At 44.4% G+C, this 24,217-nt stretch overlaps 1 protein-coding gene across 1 annotated transcript in view; it reads left to right on the top strand.

The window, feature by feature from the left end:
• LOC126471437 (probable arginine--tRNA ligase, mitochondrial) overlaps positions 1-24,217 on the top strand; it is a 58,956-nt gene that overhangs the window by 16,298 nt on the left and 18,441 nt on the right. The window contains exon 3 of the mRNA XM_050099600.1: positions 21,679-22,511. Within this exon, the coding sequence (XP_049955557.1) occupies positions 21,679-22,511 (833 nt within the window). The remainder of the gene's footprint in view (positions 1-21,678; positions 22,512-24,217) is intronic.

The following is a 24,217-nucleotide window of genomic DNA, read 5'->3' as shown; positions in this document are numbered from 1 at the left end:
ATAGTTTGAACAAAATGGCACTTTTACAGTCAACTATTCCTAGTAACGTTGAAATTGGCAGGTGCGAAAGCATTGCCAAAGGGCAAACACAAATACTTGAACAGTTCTAAGTGTGTATTTACAACAAACAGTTTTTCTGTGATTCTTCATCTAATGGAATTTCCAAGTAGGCATCACACAAATCTATCTTAGAAAAGTAATATCCTGCACCAAGCCTGCCTGTGAGTTCCTCAGGGCGAGGTAATGGATAAGTGTCAACTACTGTCTGTGGGTTGACTGTAGACTTGAAGTCAACACAAATGCAAATGCGACCAGGAGGATTAGGCAACAAAACGAGAGGACTTGACCATTGACACACTTGACTGAGACCAATTAGACCATTAACTTGCGATTCTTTCAGTTCGCTGGCAACTTTGTCTCTTAAACCAATTGGAATGGGGCGGCCGTGGAAAAACGTAAGCTGTGCATTGTCTTTCAATGTAACATGTGCTACAAAGTTATTAGCTTTTCCCATTCCTTCTGAAAATAGTTCAGGAAACAATCTATTGATACTGTCTTTCAGTGCAAAAGCCGATATGGAAAGCACATTTTTGTGGATGCTAAGTCCAAACAAATCAAAGGCATCTAATCCAAATGTGTTCTCACAGTCTCTTGATTTAAACACAGTAAAATTCACTGCCCTAGTGTGAGATTTGTAAGTGGCAGGCAAACTACACTGTCCAAGCACTGGAATTTCCTGTCCGTTGTAAGCAGTGAGGTGCTTGCTAGATTTAGAAAGGTGTGGTGAGCCTAACTGTTCATTTGTGGCACGATTAAGCGAAGTTACTGAGGCACCTGTGTCTAACTGAAAGTTCACATTACGACCAGCAGTGCTTAACGAGATGAATGGTTTGTTAGAACATTGTTGCAAAGCACTAGGGCAAGAATGAGGCACAACTTTAATCTTACTTTTGGCAGAACCTGTTGTAGGTTTTGAAATTTACAGTGTCACACTGCACGTGCACAAGCTTATTTTTTCTGGGAGCAGACGAATTTGGCATCTTTGTACCATTGCAAATAAACTGCTTGGATATGGCCCTTTTTTTTCGTGTGTAACACATTGCGTTACATGATGGGTGATCCTGTCGTTTATGGTGAGCAAAATGTTTAGGACAGGTCTTCACTAAGTTCACAGGCTTGTTGACAAGGCTGTCAATGCAGCTGTGTACGTGCTCGTTGTTGTGGCTGCTTGGGTGGTCATGAACAAGGAGTGACTCGACCTGACAAATCGAGGCCTAGTGAAACTTATCGGCCGCTATGGTACCTGAATTATATTGCTCTAAGATTTGCAACAAAATATCAACAAAGTTAATTAAGGCACGTTCTTGTGAGTTTAGTACAATTCTAAGTTACGTGTGTAACCAGTCAATTATAACTGGGACATTTCCTGACTGGCTAAAATATGCAGATGTTAAGCCTCTATTCAAGAAAGGGGACAAAGAGATACCATCAAACTACAGACCGATTTCACTTTTGCCAGCATTCTCAAAAATTTTAGAAAAAGTACTGTACAGGTGGCTTCTCAACCATCTGACCACAAATAACATATTATTAAGAACACAGTTTGGATTTCTGAAGGGTTCTGATATCGAGAAGGCTATTTACACCTACAGTGAAAATGTACTTAATTCATTAAATAACAAATTACAAGTAGCAGGTTTTTTTGTGATTTGTCAAAGGCACTTGGTTGTGTGAACCACAACATCCTTTTAAATAAATTAGAATTGTATGGTGTCATGGGCAGTGCTGCAAAATGGTTAAAGTTATACCTCGCTAACAGGAAACAAAGGGTGTCAGTGCAAGGGACTAGTGAATTAAGTCATCAGTCATCATCATAATGGGAAGAAATTACATGTGGTGTCCCACAAGGATCCATCTTAGGGCCATTGCTTTTTCATGTGTACATTAATGATCTCTCATCAGTTACACTGCCAGAAGCAGAGTTTGTTTTGTTTGCAGACGACACAAGTATTGCAATAAATAGTATGTCGAGTGTAGTTCTAAAAAGATCTGCTAATGATATTTTCATGGATATTAATAAATGGTTGAAAGCCAACTCACTGACATTAAACTTCGAAAAGACTCACTATATGCAATTCAGAGCCTGTAAGAGGTTTCCACCCAGCATGTGCATAAAGTATGAAGAAGAGCAGATAGAAGAGGTTGACAGTCTTAAATTCCTGGGATTACAATTTGATAATAAATTCAGTTGGGAGGAGCACACCACAGAACTGCAGAAATGCTTTTGCAATTCGAATGTTAGCTGACATAGGTGACATAAAAATGAAAAAGCTTGCATACTTTGCCTACTTTCATTCCATAATGTCGTATGGTATAATATTTTGGGTAACTCTTCAAGTCAAACAAAAGTTTTCAGAGTCCAAAAGCGTGTAATACGTATTATTTGTGGAGTAAATTCACGGACGTCCTGTAGAAACCTCTTCAAAGAGCTGGGTATACTAACTACTGCCTCTCAGTATATTTACTCCTTAATGAAATTTATCATGAATAATATATCTCTTCTTCCAACAAACAACTCAGTTCGTACATACAATACCAGGAACAAAAATGATCTGCACAAGGACTTAAAACCATGTACTTTAGTTAAAAAAGGGGTCCACTACTCAGGAACACTCATCTTCAATAATTTGCCAGCAAACATAAAAAATTTAGTTAAAATAAAGATCAGTTTAAAAGGAGCCTGAAAGACTTACTAGTGGCCAACTACTCCTACTCCATTGATGAATTTTTTAATAGAAACAAATGATGGATTGTATATATTCATACTATTAGTATAGTTATTTCAGTGTAAAAAATAAATAAATAAATAAATATTGACATGTTCCACATCCACAAGGATCTCCTCAGCACGGATCTATGGAATGAAAAACTAATCTAATCTCTATTCTAATCTGAGGAAGTGCTCGATCAGAGTACTTAAGGACCTGATCCTGTATCTGGGACATTGAATCTAATCATTAAAACACTGTAAAAGTTGCCACAATTACACCTAAATTTACACTTCCTAGTCTGCCTGTTAATTCTGTATACCACTGATGGTGCATCTGTTCTGGGTTTTTCTGAGAATGAAAAAACTGATATCTAGCTGCAGCTCCTTGGACTTTTTAGCCATAGTATTGAGTTAATGCAGTGGTTACTTCGTCATAACTGAGTTTGTTAGGAGACACCATTGGAAATAGTTTTTGTATTAACCTGAACACTGGGGACCCCGCATTCAAAAGAAAGTATTGTAGCTTTATAGTACCTTGAACTCAGTGAACTTCACAATGTGCTTGAAACTGTGTCAGGTATTGGAACCATTCCTCTTCGGTGTTAAATTGCCGGAACTTTGGTATACTGGTTGGCGGCACTTCTTGGGCCAGTCAGTTTGTCTGCTATGCGGCCGACACAGCTTGTGCAGCCAGTAGTTGTTGAACCGTTGTCAGCAAGGCAGCAATTTGTTGGTTCTGAAACTGAAAAACTTGTGTTAGATCCATCACACTGGCTGTCTGCTGCTGTGAAGTGGGGGCAGGCAGTGGAACAGCTGGGGCAACCATAGTTTAGACAAATACATTATAGTAAAACTTAAGCAAAGCCTCTGAAAAGAGAAACTGGATTAGTTCTGCAGCTCCCCTCGTGGAATATGTGCAAGAACATGACACCACATTAGCAGTGAGAAATGAGCACCCCTGCAAGCTAAAACACAAGAGAAGCAAGCAAAATCTGCACTGAATTATATGCGATGCCAGTTTCTGTGTTGTCTTGTAGTCAATGTAGGCCTGTCCCATGGAAAGCAAGGAGAGGATGTTGTTTGGTGCCCAGTATCATCTTCTATAACACAAACTGCACGCATGTATTAACAGGGTTCTTTATTCATAAGAACAAGAAGTTACTTAACTTAAGATAGTTCAGATGTTGTGGTACAAGCTCTTCGTAACAGTCCATGTTAGCCTCACTGCTGGTGAAGTACAAATCAGCTATGTACATTACTGTGGTCGCTAGATACTGACTGACTCTGAGCTAGAGGCTGAGCTATCTGCGACTATGACTCCCAGTGGGTTGTGACTGATGACTCGAGTCATTGATGTACTCTCTGACTGACTGGGCCTCTGGTCCGCTGCGGTGATCTAAATGCTAGCGGTTGAGAGGGTATTGGTGGCACGTTGCTAGCAAGTCTCTATTTGGCTATTCTCCTGATAGGCATGTTGCTTGCACCTACTATCTATCTTCTCACAACCTCATTGCCGAGCGGTGTGCTGGCGACAGCTTACGACAGCAGGCTTATCAGGTTTGATTCCATGGGAAAATGGATGTGCCCAGCAAGTGGATGTGGATTTGCAATAAACAAGATTTTTGAGTGATTTCTGTGCTCTTTACCCCATGAAATAAATGCAGTTTCTGGGCACATCTGTTTCCGTGTGGAATCAAATCTGATAAAATTATTGCCTAGCTTGGCAAATGCAACATACTATGCGCTGATTAAAATTACTTCAGAACTGACGTTTCAGCAAGTCAAGGGGCCAGACAATGGTAGTTCTTTCCCATGCGCTACATGCTCGCAGTGTTGCCTGTTTTGTAAGTATAAGCAGAGCCTTGCTTAGTGTGGCTGTCTGAATGCTGACCACTGCAACCTGTCAATCACAAAATAATTTTGATCAGAGTATACAAGTATAAAAATACTCAAAGTAAACTCGCACTATAAACCAGCACACCAACTTCAATAAGATATGTATCACAATAAATTTAACACCAAACACTGAACATGGCCACACAGTGACCAAAATCCCCCCCTGCGGGTCCGGGGATTAGAATAGGCCCGAGGTATTCCTGCCTGTCGTAAGAGGCGACTAAAAGGAGTCCCACCCCCTCAAGGGGGTCGTTAGCGCCTGCGTCCGGAGACGGACGGTTCCACGACCTCTATTTGCGGTCATTTTGCTTTTTCACTTCTCGTTTCTTCCTTCCTTTGGTAGGTTCCTTTCTTTGCTCTTTTCCACCTCAGTCTTCCTTACTCTTTCCTTGTCTTCTTCTCCTTGCCTTCTCATTGCCTTCTCATTGCCTTCTTCTCCTTGCCTTCTCATTACCTTCTTCTCCTTGACTTCTCTGGTCTCCGCCTCGGCGTTTGAGACAGTCTGTCCTCTCTCTCCCTCTCCCTCTCTCTCCTCCTTTTCCTCTTCTTCCTTCCTCCCTGTGCGTGCCTGAAGGCCGACCCACGCGTTTGCACGCGTAGCCGGTGACGGGGTAACACGTAATTCCCCACCCTGGGTAGACATGTAAGGCACGCGCGTACCCCCTGGTAAAGGCCAGGCCCGGGGAGGGGTGATTGCCTGAGCTGATACCTTCTGACCATGCCGATTGGTCCCTCCGTCAGGTTCTCGGGAGGTGTGACCTGAGGTGTAAACATTCACCTAAGGCGGGAGTGCCCTCTGAGAGGGTCCACACAAGGAAGGAGCGCGCCATCGGAGACGCTGGCAATCATGGGGGATTCATCTGCAATGGATTTCACTCCATCTGTCTCGACTTCGGCCCAAAAACGGAAACGTGTCCAGCCATCAGTGACAAAAGTACTACCGCCTGCCCCACAGTTCCTCGTCGTTTCTCGATCTGAGGACGGAAAGGATTTTTCCTCTGTCAACCCTTTCGTTATCCAGAAGGGTGTAGATGCCATAGCCGGATCTGTCAAATCTTGTACCAGGTTGCGTAACGGTACCTTATTACTAGAAACTGAGAGCGCCTTTCAGGCACAAAAACTGCTTCGGGCCACACTCCTGTACACGTTCCCTGTGCGGGTGGAGGCTCACCGAACTTTGAATTCGTCTCGTGGTGTGGTCTATACTAGCTCCCTCGACGGACTGACTGACGAGGAGATTCAATCTTTCCTCGCTGAGCAGGGCGTGACGGCTGTCCATAGGGTCATGAAAAAGGTCAACAATGACCTTGTACCGACCCGGACACTTTTCTTGACCTTCGATAGTGTTAAGCTGCCATCGCGCATCAAGGCGGGCTGTGAGGTTATTTCTGTTCGCCCCTATGTCCCGACACCTACGCGCTGTTACCAGTGTCAGTGTTTCAATCACACTCGACAGTCTTGTTCCAATGCGGCTAAATGTGTCACTCGTGGCAGGGATGCCCATGAGGGTGACTGTCCACCTCCGTCTCCTCGTTGTGTGAACTGTCAGGGTGACCATGCCGCATCCTCCCGCGACTGTCCTGTCTACAAGGACGAACGATGTATCCAAGAAATTCGGGTCAAAGAGAAAGTGTCCACCTCGGCTGCTCGCAAGCTATTGGCTAGTAGGAAGCCCACGCTGCTCCCAGCGGGGAAATACAGTACTGTCCTCGCCTCTCCTCGGACTACCAGGGAGGTGGCAACCCAGACATGCGATCTGACCTTCAGCACCACGGTCGTCCGTTCGGCCAGTGCTAAGATCGCCCGGTCGACGTCTCCTCTTCCTCCCGTCACCCCTCAGACCCAAGCACCTTCATCAGCTTCTGCCAAGATGAAGACCCAGAAGTCAGATGCACGGGCCTTTAAGAAGGAACCGTCCCGTGCAGACTTCCTACGTACCTCGACCTCCCAGCCTTCGACCGGTACTTCCACCAAACGTCCTTCCAAGAAGGCTCATAGGAAGCACAGTTCTCCTTCTCCGCCACGGCGCATTTCTTCTCCTGCGCCACCCAGCGGTTGCCACCCCAGGCCGTCATCCGTTTCGCCTGGCCGCACCACTGGTAGCCGAACATCTGGCCGTTCACCGGCGGAGGAAGCTCCCCCTCCCGGCCATCTTACCAAGATGGCCGATGAACCTATAGACCCCATGGACGATGACTGTCTGCCTACTGATAGCGGCGGCAGTGCTCGCTCGAAGCCAGGCCCTCCGCGGCCTTCGAGGTGACCCCTTCTTTTATCTTCCTTTTCTTACGATGGCACTTATTCACTGGAATATTCGCAGCATTCGCTCCAACCGAGAGGACTTGAAGTTGCTGCTCCGCTTGCACCGTCCGCTCGTCGTAGCCCTCCAGGAAACGAAGCTACGCCCTTGTGATCAAATTGCCTTGCCACACTACACCTCTGTGCGTTTTGACCTACCCCCTGTGGTAGGTACCCCGGCCCATGGAGGGGTTATGTTGCTGGTCCGGGATGATATTTACTACGTTCCCATCACGTTGCACACCAGCCTGCAGGCAGTAGCCATCCGCATTACTCTCCCCACTTTTACATTTTCCATTTGTACCGTTTACACCCCATCGTCATCTGCCGTTACCAGGGCAGACATGATGCAACTTATTGCTGAGCTACCTGCACCATTTTTGTTAACTGGAGACTTCAATGCCCACCATCCCCTTTGGGGCTCTCCAGCATCCTGCTCGAGGGGCTCCCTGTTGGCAGACCTTTTCAACCAGCTCAATCTTGTCTGCCTCAATACTGGCGCCCCTACTTTTCTTTCGGACACATCTCACACCTATTCCCATTTAGACCTCTCTATATGTACTCCCCAACTTGCACGCCGGTTTGAGTGGTATGCACTTTCTGATACATATTCGAGCGACCACTTCCCGTGTGTTATCCATCTCCTGCAGCATACCCCCTCTCCGTGCTCCTCTAGTTGGACCATCTCCAGGGCAGACTGGGGGCTCTTCTCTTCCAGGGCGACCTTTCAGGATCAAACCTTCACAAGCCGCGATCGTCAGGTCGCACACCTCACGGACGTCATTCTCGCTGCTGCTGAATATTCCATCCCTCACCCTACTTCTTCTCCACGTCGTGTACCGGTCCCCTGGTGGACTGCAGCATGTAGAGACGCTTTACGTGCTCGTCGACGTGCTTTACGCACCTTTAAACGCCACCCTACAGTGGCGAATTGTATCAATTATAAACGATTACGTGCTCAGTGTCGTCGTGTTATTAAAGAAAGCAAGAAAGCCAGCTGGGCTGCTTTCACCAGCACCTTCAACAGCTTTACTCCTTCTTCTGTTGTCTGGGGTAGCCTGCGCCGGCTATCTGGCACTAAGGTCTACTCACCAGTTTCTGGCTTGACGGTCGCGAATGACGTCCTTGTGGCCCCTGAGGATGTCTCCAATGCCTTAGGCCGCTTTTTCGCCGAGGTTTCGAGCTCCGCTCATTACCACCCTGCCTCTTCCTCCCCCGCAAACAGGCAGAGGAGGCTAGGCCACCTAACTTCCGCTCCTCGAATCGTGAAAGTTATAATGCCCCATTCACCATGCGGGAACTCGAAAACGCACTTGGCCGATCACGGTCCTCCGCTCCAGGGCCTGATTCTACTCATATTCAGATGCTGAAGAACCTTTCTCCTGCGGGTAAAGGTTTTCTTCTTCGTACTTACAATCGCATCTGGATTGAGGGACATGTTCCCGCATGCTGGCGCGAGTCTATTGTTGTCCCGATTCCTAAGCCGGGGAAGGACAAGCACTTGCCTTCCAGTTATCGACCCATCTCGCTTACCAGCTGTGTCTGTAAAGTGATGGAGCGAATGGTTAACTCTCGATTGGTTTGGCTGCTCGAGTCTCGACGCCTACTTACCAATGTACAATGTGGATTTCGTAGGCGCCGCTCTGCTGTTGACCATCTGGTTACCTTGTCGACCTTCATTATGAATAACTTCTTGCGGAAGCGCCCGACCGCGGCTGTGTTCTTTGATTTGGAGAAGGCTTACGACACCTGTTGGAGGGCGGGCATTCTCCGCACCATGCATACATGGGGCCTTCGCGGTCGCCTCCCTCTTTTTATTCGTTCGTTTTTAATGGATTGACAGTTCAGGGTATGTGTGGGTTCTGTCCTGTCAGACACCTTTCCCCAGGAGAATGGGGTGCCACAGGGCTCAGTTTTGAGCGTCGCTCTCTTCGCCATAGCGATCAATCCAATAATGGATTGCCTCCCAGCTGATGTATCAGGCTCCCTTTTCGTAGACGATTTTACCATCTATTGCAGCGCGCAGCGTATGTGTTTCCTGGAGCGCTGTCTTCAGCGTTCTCTTGACCGTCTTTACTCCTGGAGTGTCGCCAATGGCTTCCGTTTTTCTGCCGAGAAGACTGTCTGTATTAACTTCTGGCGCTACAAAGAGTTTCTCCCACCGTCCTTACGACTCGGTCCCGTTGCTCTCCCAATCGTGGAGACAACAAAATTTTTAGGTCTTACATTTGACAGGAAACTTAGTTGGTCTCCACATGTGTCATATTTGTCTGCCCGTTGTACCCGTTCTCTAAATGTCCTCCGTGTTCTCAGTGGTATGTCGTGGGGAGCGGATCGAACCGTCCTGCTTCGTCTATATCGGTCGATCGTCCGCTCCAAGCTGGATTATGGGAGCTTCGTATACTCCTCTGCACGGCCATCCATCTTACGCCGCCTCAACTCCATACAACATCGGGGTTTACGGCTTGCGATCGGAGCGTTTTATACTAGTCCCATCGAGAGTCTTCATGCTGACGCTGGTGAGTTGCCACTCACCTACCGGCGTGATATACTGCTTTGTCGGTATGCCTGTCGGCTACTGGCAATGCCCGACCACCCGTCTTATCGTTCCTTTTTTGATGACTCTCTCGACAGCCAATACGGGTTGTATGTCTCTGCCCTGCTACCCCCTGGAGTTCGCTTTCGTCGCCTCCTTCAACACCTTAATTTTTCACTCCCTGCAACCTTTCGAGTGGGCGAGAGCCACACGCCACCTTGGCTCCAGGCTCAGGTTCGCGTCCACCTTGACCTCTGCTCGCTCCTGAAGGAGGTTACCCCCGGTTCAGTCTACCACTCCCGTTTTATCGAACTTCGTTCGAAGTTCATGAATATGACCTTCATTTATACAGATGGCTCTAAGACCAATGACTGGGTTGGTTGTTCCTTTATTGTTGGGGCACAAAGTTTCAAATACCGGCTCCATGGCCTTTGTTCGGTCTTCACAGCTGAGCTCTTTGCCCTCTACCAGGCTGTCCTTTACATCTACCGCCACCGACATTCTGCATATGTCATGTGCTCCGATTCCCCGAGCGCTATCCAGAGCCTCAGTGATCCGTACCCGGTTCACCCTTTCGTGCACCGGATCCAACGCTCTCTTCAGCAGCTGGTGGACATCGGTTCTCCGGTTAGCTTTATGTGGGTTCCTGGCCATGTCGGTATCCCTGGGAACGAAGCTGCAGATGCTGCGGCCAAGGCTGCGGTCCTCCAGCCTCGGACAGCATCTTGTTGTGTCCCTTCGTCGGATTGCAGCAGAGTAATTTGTCGGCGCATTTTATCGCAGTGGCATGCCGATTGGGCTGCACTTACCGGCAACAAACTTCGGGCCCTGAAACCTCTTCCCGTGGCTTGGACGTCCTCCTCACGCCCTTCTCGGCGGGAGGAGGTCGTTTTGGCCCGGTTACGAATTGGCCACTGCCGGTTCAGCCATCGCCATCTGCTGACTGCTGCGCCGGCGCCGTTCTGCCCCTGTGGGCAATTGCTGACAGTCTGCCATATTTTAACGGTCTGTCCAGATTTTAACACCCTGCGTCTTGATCTTGGCCTGCCGTGTACTGTAGAAGCCATTTTAGCGGATGACCCACGAGCTGCTGCTCGCGTTCTTCATTTTATCAATTTGACAACCCTCTCAAAGGACATTTGATTCTGCTGTTTTCCTTTTTTAATCGTATGCCTGTCAGTCTGTCTTTTATCGTGTTTTCCGTTTCGTTGCTGTTTTAAACTTGTGACTTGCGGTGCATTCCTCACGTAGTCTGGGCGCTAATGACCGTTGAAGTTGTGCGCCCTAAAACCACAAAAAAAAAAGTGACCAAAATCGGGATTTGCAACAAATATTATTGGTTATAGATTACTGTACTCTTTACCACTCGAAATAAATACATTCACTGGCCCTACCTGTTTTCGCATGGAATCAAACCTGATAAAACATCAATTGCTTAAGACCACAAGAACGCGGCATGAATAATTTGCCCAAGTACGTCACTTTCGAACATGCCACTCTTGCACAGGTGTTGTGGACCAGTGACAACTAATTGTTATTTCTTACTTCTTGGTGATGCAAACCGTAGAAAACAATGATTCCCAAGTTGAAACAAAGAAAGATTTATTCATGGCACAAGTTCACAAATAAATTAGTTCCAATAACAAAAGAAAAATCGTTTATCACTTGAGAATAACAGAAACAAAGTTGCTGGCATGGTACCAATTCATAGTGAAGCCTCATCCTTAGTGGCTTGTAGAGTGGTGTGAGTGGGGCCTGTGCTATGGTCTTGGCTGCTTCAGATTGATGAGCTACAAGTGTAGATGCCCCCTGGCCTGGAAGTGAGCGAGCAACTGACTGCTCTGCTAGAGGCTGTGCTTGGTCTTAATTATCCAGCAGGCAGAACATCATCTGCTGCGACCGCGTGACATGTGGGCTGTACTTGTTTTCTAGATATCAGGTGACCGTATGTTGCCTTGACGTTCTCCTAATGACTCTCCACAAACTTGTCAACAGTGACTCCATCTACTCTTTATCTGTGACGGGGTTTTAATGCACACCATGTGCTGTGAGTTCCATTACCAGCTGCCCCCATGGTTCGGCTTTTGAGGACCCCTTGTTACTAAAAGATCTATGCCTTAAGAACAAGGGCAGGCGTGCAATTGAGCACTATTACAGTCAGTCTTGCAACTGATTTATCTTTATGCTCTCCAGTCCTTTCACCCAGTGCTCAGTGTGAAGTGGTCAATTGTCTGGCCTTCATTTGTCGCTTCCTGATATGAGTACACATAGCAAATTGTTGAACAGTGCCTGATGCACAGGAAAGTAGTCTGTACACTGTACAGCCAGCTGCTACGAATGAATGTAGAGTATGTGCCCATAGATCATTATATCACATCACTAGCATGATCTACAATGCCGCTGATGCATACATGCCATAGTCTTCATGGAGACTACAAAAACAGCTGGTCTGTGGAATGGCGATCTCCCAATTGCAGATCATTTGCAAATAAGCTCGTAACGTTTTAGGTGACAAGGGAAGAATGCTATCATATAATTAGGAGAGCAAAGAGACGAATGGGTTTCAGGTGCTGTCTGTGTCTGACAAACATCTTGAGTCAGATGCAGTCACTTGCCTTGTTTCAGGGGAAGACTCTTGGCCAGCAAGATCTGAGCAGTCACAGAGCATGGGATTACTGGTAGCTGGGAGCTCCAACTCCAACGTTGGGCACATAATGGGGCCTCTTAGGGATATTGCTGCCAAGGAGGGCAAAGAGTACAGTGCGCACTCTGTGTGCATACCAGTAGCCAGTAGGAGTCGTTTGAGATATGGAACAGGTGCTTCTGAATTCCATGAAGAGCGCAGGATGCAGTCAGCTGCAGGTGGTGGCTCATGTGAGTAGTAACGATGTGTTTCCCTTTGGCTCAGAATAGATTCTCTCTGGTTTTGGGCTGCTAGCTATGCTTGTGAGTTAAAGCTGAAGCACCTGTGATACAGATCCTAGTGGATGGTCTGAATCAGAAGCTTAGACAGTTCTGTGACAATGTAGCCTGCATATTCCATGACTTTCATCATAGGGTGTTGTGGTTTTGGGTTCTGCAAGTTAGAGGGTCTTGGGGAAACTACAGTAAGAGTGTCAATCTAAAAGGGTGCAGGGCAAACAAAGGATGATGGTATACCTAGCAACAGTCAGTATTGTAGTTGTATATTGTCATAGCTGTGTTGGGAAAGAACCAGAGCTCCAAGTGCTAATGGAAAGCACTGAAGCTCAAATTGTTGTAGGTACAGGTGGGATGGGGGATGGAGAGAGGTGGGAGGCAGATAGGGGGTTGGGGGGGGGGAGTGGCTCATGGGAGAGTAGGAAGCCATCTTTGGGCTACCTAGGGGTGCAGGTAGAGGGGGCAGGTGACTGATGGCTGGGCACTCGATTTCACAGACTAGGGTGTGAGATAATGGTACACAACTGATGTGGAGACACAAATTGGGTGAGGGTACGGGGGCAGGGGGTGGTGTGTGTGTGTGTGTGTGTGTGTGTGTGTGTGTGTGTGTGTGTCACACACACACACACACACACACACACACACACACACACTCGGGTTGGGGGCAGCAAATTACCTCAGGTTTAGGCCAGGAATGTTATAGGAGTAAAGGATATACAGTAAGGATAGCTCCCATCTGCGCAGCTCAGAAAAGCTGCTGCTGCTGCTGCTGCTGCTGGTGGTGGTGGTGGTGGTGGTGGTGGTGATCAGGATCCAGATGGCACGGGTTGTGAGTCAACCATTGAAATACCGGATGTTATGCTCTGCTGCATGTCGTGCTACTGAATGGTCCACCTTGTTTTTGGCAACTATTTAGTGGTGGCTGATCATATAGTTGACAGTTGTTTGGTTGTCATTTCAATGTAAAACACTGTGCAATGGTTGCAGTAGAGCTGTATATAACATGGCTGCTTTTGCAGGTGGCCTGGCGTGTGTTGGGGTAGGATAACCCTGTGACAGGACTGGAGTAGGTGCTGCTGGATGGGCGGATTAGACAGATTTTGCATCTGGGACTTCCGTAGGAGTATGATCCCTGTGGCAAGTGATTGGGGGTGGGAGTGGCATAGTGATGGACTAGGATGTTGTAGAAGTTAGGTGGGAAGTGCAACACTATCCTGGGAGGAGTTGGTAGTATCTTGGGTAGGATGCCCCTCATTTCAGGGCATGATGATAGATAATCAGAGCCCTGACGAAGGACATGGTTCAGTCATTCCAGTCCGGGGTGGTATTGGGTGACAAGGGGTGCTTCTTTCTGGTTGGTTCTTGGGATGGCTGTGAGGATCAGGTGTGTGTGAAGATATGGTGTGGGAGATCTGTTTGTGAATTAGGTGTGGAGGGTATTGCCTGTCTGTGAAGGCCTTTGTGAGGCCTTCAGCATACTGGGCAAGGGAGTTCTCATCCCTGCAGATGCATCTACCACAGGTGGCCAGGCTGTATGGTAGGGATTTTTTGGTGCAGAAGGGGTAGCAGCTGTCAGAGTGCTGGTACTGTTGGTAATTGGTGGGTTTGACGAGGACTGAGGTTGGATGGAGCCATCTGAGAGGAGGAAATAGACATCAAGGAAGGTGGCATGATTAGTGGAGGAAGACCAGGTGAAATGGATGGGAGAGAAGGTATTGTGGTTGTGGAGGAATGAAGATAAGGCGTCCTGACCGTAGTGTCCAGATTATAAAGATGTCATGAATAATCCTGAACCAGACCAGAGGTTTAGGATTTTTGGAAGCTATGAATGTTTCCTCTAGGTGGCCCATGAAGAGGTTGAGATACGAGGCTGCCATGCAGGTGCCCATGGCTGTGCCACAAATTTATTTGTATACCTTCCCTTCAAAGGTGAAGTAGTTATGGGTTAGGATGTAGCTGGTTAGGAGTACGAGGAATGAAGTGGTGGATTTGGAATCTGCAGGGCATTGGGAGAGGTAGTGTTCAATTGTGGCAAGGCCATGGGCATGAGGGATGTTGATGTGTAGGGAGACTGCATCAACAGTGATGAGTAGGGATCCTGGGGGTGGGGGATTAAGGATGTGGGGATGGTGGAGAGCTGGTACAGGAAGTGGTTGGTATCTTTAGTGTGTGAGGCTAGGTTTTGGACAGTTGGTTGGAGATATTGATCAACAAGGGCCAAAATTCTTTCGGGGGGGGGGGGGGGGTGTCCCTGTAACCAACCACAGCGGGGCACCCAGGATTTTTAGGTTTGTGGATTTTTGGGGAGCATGTAGAAGGTGGGTGTGCGGGCTGTTGTTGGGGTGCGTAGGAAGATGGATTCAGGGGAGAGGTTGTGGGAAGGACCTAAGGATTTCAGCTAGGATTAGAGGTTATGTTGGACTTCAGGGATGGGATCACTTTGGCAGAACTTGTAGGTGGAGGTTGTCAGACAACTGGTGGAGGCCCTCTGCCAGGTTGTCACTCTGGTTCATCACAATTGTGGTGGAACCTTTGTCTGCTGGGAGGATGATCAAGTCAGGATCCATTTGTAGGTTGTGTAGAACAGTCCTTTCTTCTGTTGAAAGGTTGTTGTTCTTAGGGAGGAAACTGGGGAAGAATGGTGAGGCCAGGTTGGAAGTTAGGAATTCCTGGAAGGTGACCAGGGGATGGTTAGGTGGGAGTGTGGGAGGATCACGATTGGATGGTGGTATGAAATTACTTTGAACAGTTAGTTCAGGAGCCCACTTGAAATGTAAATGGCTGAACAGTTAGTTCAGGAGCCCACTTGAAATGTAAATGGCTGCAAAAACATACTTGACCTATTGTCAACAAATAATCCAGGGCAAATAGGGAGCATCGTGATGGGAACAGGAATTCATGACCAAAGGTTGTTGCAGCAAGTTGAAGATCATAACATTCAAGTCCACAAAAAAAGCAAAATATATTTATTTGAAGAAAGCAGACAAAAATCCGCCTAATGTGTTCTTAAGAGACAATCTTCCATCCTTCCAATCTGACTATGTAAGCATTGACCAGATACGATTTAATATCAAAGAAATTGTATTGACAGCAATTGAGAGGTATGTACCAATTAAAGTGGTAATAATTGGTACTGATCCTCCCTGGTACAGAAAACAGGTCATAACACTGTTGCAGAAGCGACAAAAAAAGCATGCCAGATTTAAAAGAATGCAAAATTTCCAAGATCGGTGAAGTTCACTAGCAGCGACGTGCAGTCAGCACCTCCACTGCATGATAGCAATGCTAATGTTATTGATGACAGTGCCACTAAAGCTGATTTACTAAACACAGTTTTCTGAAATTCCTTCACCAAAGAAGACAAAGTAAATATTCCAGATTTATAATCGACAGCAACTGCCAAATTGAGTAACTTACATTAGGTGTCCTAGGTGTAGCGAAGCAGCTTAAATCATTTAAAGTCAAGGCGTCTGGTACAGACTGTATACCAATTAGGTTGCTTTCAGAGTATGCTGATACAGTTGCTCCATACTTGGCAATTGTATACAATCACTCCCTCATTGAAAGATCCACAACTAAAGACTAGAAAGTGTTGCACAAGTCACACCAGCACTCAAGAAAGGAAACAGGAGTAATCCGCTGCATTGTAAACCTGTATCATGGATGCCAATGTGCAGTAGGATTTTTTAAGATATATTGTGTTCAAACATTATGAATCGTTCAAATAACTTTCGGGAATTCAGCCAGGAAACACTTTCTGCAACCACTGATGTTTCGGTGGGAGAACACCCCGCCATTTTCAAGGCAAACTGCAACGGACAGGTGACGTACATGCAAATTTAAAACCTCGGTTCTCGGACTGATGTGGGAAAGATAACACACACACTGAACACAAGTGCCACCAAAGATGACCACAGTCAGAGCTATCGATAGTGAGACTACGAACTCACAGGTGAGGTAGCAGTGACTGTGTCCCTCTGTTTTTTGACGAGGGAGAGAGCCGGATTCCAAACAGAGTTTAAACAAAAACCTCCATCCCTGTTAGCAAGGTTGCTTGCTAATTTAATCTCAACTGCCTCCTTAATAACACTCTCCCAATAGCTGGACATGCATGCCAATATCTCGGTGTTATTATATAACACGGGGTGACCAGTATCCAAGCAATGCATGGGAATAGCAGATCTACTTGGCTGCTGTAATTGTGTGTGCCATTTATGCTCAGTACATCGGTCCTCCATGGTCCTGATAGTTTGACCAACATAGGCCATGCCGCAGCTACAAGGAATGCGATATACACCCGTCTTATGCAGACCAAGATCATCCTTAACAGAACTCAAAAGTGCTTTAATTTTAGATGGAGGTTGGAAAACACATTTCACATCGTATTTCTGTAAAATACGACCGATCTTGTTGGAAGTGTTTCCTACATAAGGCAGAAAGGCAGTAGACTTAGGTGTTGACTCAGAATTATCATCAATCACCCGATGTACAGTTGATCGATAGCACAATGCACATTCAATCTGTCTATCACTATAACCATTTTGAGGAAATGTAACTTCAAGATGGAACAGCTCAGCTGGCAAAGACTAAGCGTCAGAAACGACATGTGCCCTGTACCAAAGTATGAAGTTACCCAGCCATCCTGATTTAGGTTTTCCGTGATCTTTCTAAATCGCTTCAGGCAAATGCCAGGATGGTTCCTTGGAAAGGGCACAGCCGACTTCCTTCCCTAATCTGAGACCGATGACCTCGCTGTCTGGTCTCCTTCCCAAAACAACCCAACCCCAACGAATTACCCCTTCACGCTGAGCCAGATGGTGACAACTATTAGGCTGTAAGTACAAGTTGGTGTGAGTATGTTTCATGTAGACTGCATGTCCCAATGATCCAGCATCCTTCCTCCTAACCAACACGTCAAGAAAGGAAACGAACCACCCTCTTCTACCTCCATTGTTAAACGAATGTTTAGGGTGGATCGAGTTCAGATGTTCTAGAAAGACATTCAGATTCTCCCTACCTTGAGGCCAAACAACAAAGGTATCAAACTTCCTGGCAGATTAAAACTGTGTGCCGGACCGAGACTCGAACTCGGGACCTTTGCCTTTCGCGGGCAAGGCGAAAGGCAAAGGTCCCGAGTTCGAGTCTCGGTCCGGCACACAGTTTTAATCTACCAGGAAGTTTCATATCAGCGCACACTCCGCTGTAGAGTGAGAATTTCATTCTAGAAACAAAGGTATCGTCATCATATCTAAAGAAACAGGCGGGTTTCAAAGATGCCGACTCCAATGCACGTTCCTCGAAGTCTTCCATAAACAAATTTGCGATCAGTCCGAGAACCGAGGTTTTAAATTTGCATGTATGTTGCCTGTTCATTGCAGTTTGCCTTTAAAATCACGGGGTGTTCTCCCGCCGAAATATCGGTGGTCACTGAAAATGTTACCTGGCTGAATTCTTGGAAGTTATTTGAAAGTTGTATGTGCCAGGAGAAACTTGGGTCTCATTATGAATCATGTCAAAGGAAATGATTTAGCAACAAATAGCCATTCTGTATTCAGAAAATATCATCCTTGAGAAACATAGCTATCTATCTATTCTCACAAAGTAATATGTGCTATTGACAGGGGATGTCAAATTGATTCCATATTTTTAGATTTCCAGAAGGTTTTTGACACCATTCCTCACAAGCAACTTCTAATCACATTGCATGTGTATGGAGTATTGTCTCAGTTGTGCAACTGGATTTGTGATTTTTTTGTCGGAAAGGTCACACTTCATAGTAATAGATGGATGGTCATCAAGTAAAACAGAAGTAATATCTGGAGTTCCCCAAGGAAGCTTTATAGGTTTTCTGCTGTTCCCGATCTGTATAAACAATTTAGGAGACAATGTGAGCAGTCCTGTTAGATTGTTTGAAGATGATGCTGTCATTTACCATCTTGTAAAGTCATCAGATGATCAAAACCAATTGCAAAATTATTTAGACAAGATATCTGTAAGGTGCAAAAAGTGGCAGTTGACTCTAAATATTTAAAAGTATGAAATCATCCACTTGTGTTCCAAAGGAATCCACTAAATTTCTGTTACACAATAAATCTCACAAAATATACAGTGAATTCAACTAAATATTATGGATTACAATTACGAGTAACTTAAATTGGAACACTCACATAGCTAATGTTGTGTGGTAAGCGAACAAAAAACTGTGATTTATTGGCAGAACACTTTAGTAAGTGACTTCCTACACTACACTTCTGTCCTCTTCTGGAGTATTGCTGTTTGGTGTGTGATCTGAATCAGATAGGGTTGACAAAGGACATTGAGAAAGTTCAAAAAAGGGCAGCTTGTTTTGCATTATTACAAAATTTGCGAGGTAGCGTCACAGACATGATATGCAAGATGAGATAGCAATCATTAAAACGAAGGTGTATTTCATTGCAGTGAGATCTTTTCATGTAATCTGAAGTGGCAACTTCCAAATGCAACACCCACCTGTGCCGGAAGAAATGATCATCGTAACGAAATCAGAGAGGTCAGATCTTACATGGAAAGATTTAATTGTTCGTTTTTTCCCATGCAATGTTTGATAGTGAAATGGTAGAGAAATAATTCGAATGTGGTTCGATGAACCATCTGGCAGATACTTAAATGTGAACTACCGAGTAATAATGTATATAATAATTCCAATCCCAAAGAAAGCAGGTGTTGACAGATGTGAAAATTACCGAACAATCAGTTTAATAAGCCACAGCTGCAAAATACTAACCCGAATTCTTTTCAGACGAATGGAAAAACTAGTAGAAGCCGACCTCGGGGAAGATCAGTTTGGATTCCGTAGAAATGGAAAAAGAAAATATTTGTGTGTGTGTGTGTGTGTGTGTGTGTGTGTGTGTGTGTGTGTGTGTGTGTGTTTTCAATCATTCCTGTCATGTTTTTAATCTTCATTTGTTTAGACTATGGGATATTGTTTTACATTTTAAACCACTGCATGGTTTCTAGGCCTCACTTTCACCCAGAAGCTTATGTGGTAGCCCACCTGAGGGACATAAGCCATACAAGTCGTTCCCCTAAATCACTTAATATTTTAAAATGCAGTGTGCAAGGGGCATGGGATGCAGTTCAAGACTGCCTGCTCTAGGTTTACAGAGCTTTGTGTGCTACCAGTTTCACTGTGGATGCATGTTTTATAAATCTGCCAAACCCGTCGTACCTTCAGCTTTTGAGACAGTCCACCATGAGGGAGTTAGGCTGGCCACAGGAGGCTTAGGAAGAGTTCTCATTGAAGTAAGGTCTTATGGGACCAAACTGCCGAGGTCATCGGTCCTTAAGCTTACACACTATTTAATTTAACTTAAACTAACTTACACTAAGTACAGCACACACACCCATGCCCGAGGGAGGACTTGAACGTCTGATGGGGGGAGCCGTGTGGACCGTGACAAGACGCCTCAGACCTCGTGGCTGCCCTGTGCAGCAATTTATCACATTCATTCTCAGCATCTGTGCAGAGGTTGGTGAGCCACCAGTTCACATCATCTGCCAGCTCCTCATGATGCAGCAAGCATACAGAATGTATTCTTACTCCAGTATCAGCATATCATATAATTGCTCACTTACCCATGGAACTTCTTTTCAGTAATTGCCTGGAGAAACAAGACCATATGTGCTTTTTGCAAAGATCAATCTTTAACAAATAAGTGTGATGAACACTAATGGTTTATGCCAAGGTTACAGTAAATCGCCATCATGGCTTGTTTTAGGAGGTTGATAGGGTCTTGAATTTGACAAATTTTAGGATAAAAAGCACTGAAAGTGTGATTTTTCATTCTTTCCTTTTAAATTTATCACATTTCATTACCACATTAACTGATGGACCAACTCAGTGAAACTAACATGGCTGTCACCAATTTTCTCACATCATGTCTTTTGGATATGTCTACCAGATAAATTTACAGTGAATAATGCTGAGTAGTATGTGATTCTTGAATACTCTACAGCAGATGAGGTGGGACCAAAGGAATAAGTTTTTAACACACTGTGAGTCCTCTCATTTTCTTCAGGTCCTTCAGCACAAGTATCTAGCAGAGAAAATAGTCCAGTACATAATGAATTGCAAGAAACTGTCACAGCTATATTGATAGACATTTATCATGTCACAACAGATTTCAGGTTTCGTTTGAAAGAACATGATCAATTGCACAGCCAACAATCTTCATAACAAGTCCCCATAGAGTTGTCAGTATCATAATTTAAGAAGCCCAGTAATTTTAAAGGCAAATTCTGAAATGTGATGTGTGTATAAACACTGTGTTGACCACCTGGTAGAAGCACATCAAGTAGTGCACCATATTTTAAAGAAGTTTATTTTGTAAAACTTTGTGGAGGCAGACTTCCATGCCCTCTACTTTAGCTCATGGCAAGTGTGGTAAAACTTTTCTAAAAATTTTATATTGTCTGGAGTTCAATCAAACCTTATAAATTGAAGCTTTTAGTGTGTCACTGAATTGCTGACTCATCTATTAAGTTATCAGGCAGCTACATGTATGTGCTTTTGAAGGTTATGCTCTTCTCTTTGATTATTGTCCTTTTAAATAACAATATCTACTCAACCAATTACTGCCACTAGACCAGTTACTTCAGGAATTGCTTTTGACATTACCTTTGCAGCTACGTTTTTCAGCAGATAAAGCAAATAAGTATATGGTGTCTGAAGACCTGATTATAAATTTTCCAGTTGCGTCATCATATCATAATGTGCACAACAAAGCTAGAGGGCAATACTGTTGTGTAAACACCAACAACAAAGAATCAGAAACCCAGATGAGCAACTAAAGCAAACAGAGGAGGACATGGGCTGGATAGCAAACAACCCTTTTTGGTGTATTTATAAAAACAAATTTCTTTTTTCGGAATATGAATGTACTCTCCTTAAAATTGTGTGTGATGCCTTCATTTATATTAAAAGCACTGTATTAAATTATGTGTGTAGTAGCAATAATGTCATAGGTACCAGTCATATACCACATTTGATTCTGTAAAATTGGGTCTGAAATGTTTTGTGTTGCAATAACTTGGTACTTGTTTTTTTGTGATAACTAGTTGAATGGAAAAATGGTGTTACATGTTTAGAAGGGAAAAATAGCAGCATTCTGTTAATCCTTTGGTATATTGCTGTTCCTTTATACACATGATTTACAGATTGTAGTTTTTAGTTACTCAGTAGTTGCAACTATCTGTCTAACAAAGTTTTCTTTAATTTCAGTTCCCCAAACATTGCAAAGCCATTTCATGTGGGTCATTTGCGTTCAACAGTAATAGGAAATTTTATTTCAAAATTACATGAGTACCTAACATTTGATGTACTGAAGCTGAACTACCTTGGTGACTGGGGTACTCAGATGGGCTTGTTAGCAGTTGGACTGGACATGCTAAAATATTCAGATGATGTAGTTAAACAAAATCCAATTGGTTCCCTGTATGAGGCATATGTGACTGCAAATAAAGAGGCAGAACACAATCCAGAAATCCATGTTCGGGCTCGAAAAATTTTTGAACAGATGGAAAATGCAGATTCTGAGGAACTGGGAAAATGGCAACTATTTCACAAGTATTCAGTAAATGAGCTGGAAAAAACGTACAGAAGATTGGGAATAAAATATGACGATTTCCACTGGGAGTCAATGTATAGAGCTAAGCACATTGGTTGGGTACTGGAAATGATGAAAGAAAATGGGTTTGTGCAGACACAAGAAGATGGGAAATGTGTTATTGATTTAAACGGAAGAAAAGTTACTATTGTAAAAAGTGATGGGTCAATGCTGTATTTAACCAGAGACATCGCAGCAGCAATAGAACGACACAGGAGGTTTAAATTTGATGAGATGATATATGTTGTAGAGAATGGCCAAAGTGATCATCTTTCAACTTTGTTCACAACACTTAAGAAACTTGGGCTGCCATGGGCACATACTCTCAAACATGTAAAATTTGGTAGAATCCATGGAATGAGTACCAGACGTGGACAGACTGTCTTCTTAAAAGATGTTCTGGATGAAGCAAAATTAATCATGAAGAATAAACAAAATAAATCTGCTAGTATGTAAGTTTTATTTCATTGCACTGAATAAGTTCTAATTTTTTAAGTTTCAAAATTTTGATCAATTAAAGAAAAAAGATTGCTACTTATCCTAGTGTTCTTAGTTTTTTATTTGTTTATTTCATAGATTAAAATTCTTTCAATAAGGTGTAATCCCTTACTCCTATTCCTTAATGTATAACTGAAGTGGATTTTAATTTCTATAACGTTAATTCTGCTTACCTGTACCACTTGCTTATTCATTTATTTAATGCTTCTTCTAAATGATCAGAACTTGGGGCTGTGTGATTCCCTGCTTACACATTTATCGTCACAGTTTGAAAGGAAAATATATATATCTTTGCATATTACCCTGCCAGGAGGTGGGGACTCGCAGCTCTTTTGTGAGTAAATGCATTGGTGGGGATGGAACTCTACAAGCAGCCATATGGTGCATGGCGGAGGGTACCTTGTGCCACTATTAGTCATTTACTATCCTTTTCTACATGTAAATAGTGAGAAAAAACAACTGTCTGTATGCCTCTGTGCGAGCCCTAATTTCTCTTATGTTATCCTTATACATATCTATGTAGGTGGCAGTAGAATCATTCTGTGGTCAGCATCAGATGCTGGTTGTCTTAAATTTTCTTAATAGTGTTCCATGAAAAGAATGGTGTCGTCCCTCCAGGGATTCCCATTTGAGTTTTTGAAGCATCTCCGTAATACTCGTATGTTTATCTAACCCACTAGTAACAAATCTAGTAGCCTGCCTCTGAGCTGCTTCAGTGTCTTCCTTTAATATGATCTAGTGGGGATGTCGAACATTTGAGCGGTACTCAAAAATGGCTGACAATAGTATTTTGAACGCGATCTCCTTTGCAGGTTAACTGCATGTCCTAAAATTTACTTAATAAACTGAAGTCAACAATTTGCCTTCCCAGCAACCTCTTTCTCTCATATTTGGTCTGTAGGACAGACTCTGTTTTGACAATCTATTACATTGATTATGGCTTTTCTCACTTTATTTATGTTATGAGAGTTATTTCAGGTAAAACATGTTTGGTCTCTACATCCAGGTTCGACCTCCACTATTTCAAAATTTGTCATAGAAGCAACCAGTCCCTATGGAGGCATAAAGTACCCACACAGTGATAGCCCCGTGACTATGCAGGGATCACACTATCAGTGCACAAGCTGCTAACTCCCCAGACATGCTGAGAGGTATGCGGCCATGAGGCTCTGGCAGTGTATCCAGACAGACCTGAACGCTTCGTTGCAGATTGTTACAACCGTAAGAACTTTCCCTCCCTGCCCACAGCATAAGAGGAAACAAAATTAAGTGAACTGCAAAAACTTTCTCGCATCAGTTCGTGGTTTGCAACTGAACATATCGGGAATTCGTTCTATCTACAAAACCCACGTTCTTTGTAGATAATATAAAAAAAGCATTAAATCTCATATGTCGAGGCATACATAACAAAAAGGTTAACATGAGCATTTATCGTTTAGAACTCCCTCTCTTAGCTGCAGAGGCATGGAAAGGAGGTGATGTTCTTTTGTATGCTAGAGAATAAGTGAATTCTGGACAGCAAACTGTTAGAAGTAACAGCCATGGTTGCATGTTGTATTCCAACTGCCACTGTGCAGTTTCCATACATACAGTGTCGTTGCTCTTCTGGCATAGAATTGTGCAACAGGGAGAAAATAAAGCGCTGGAAGGAAGGGA

Source organism: Schistocerca serialis, chromosome 3 (genome assembly GCF_023864345.2).
Source record: "Schistocerca serialis cubense isolate TAMUIC-IGC-003099 chromosome 3, iqSchSeri2.2, whole genome shotgun sequence".
Classification (NCBI taxonomy): Eukaryota; Metazoa; Arthropoda; class Insecta; order Orthoptera; family Acrididae; genus Schistocerca; species Schistocerca serialis.
The sequence above is the reverse complement of the archived record's forward strand: the minus strand, read 5'-3'. Positions and strand labels throughout refer to the sequence as shown.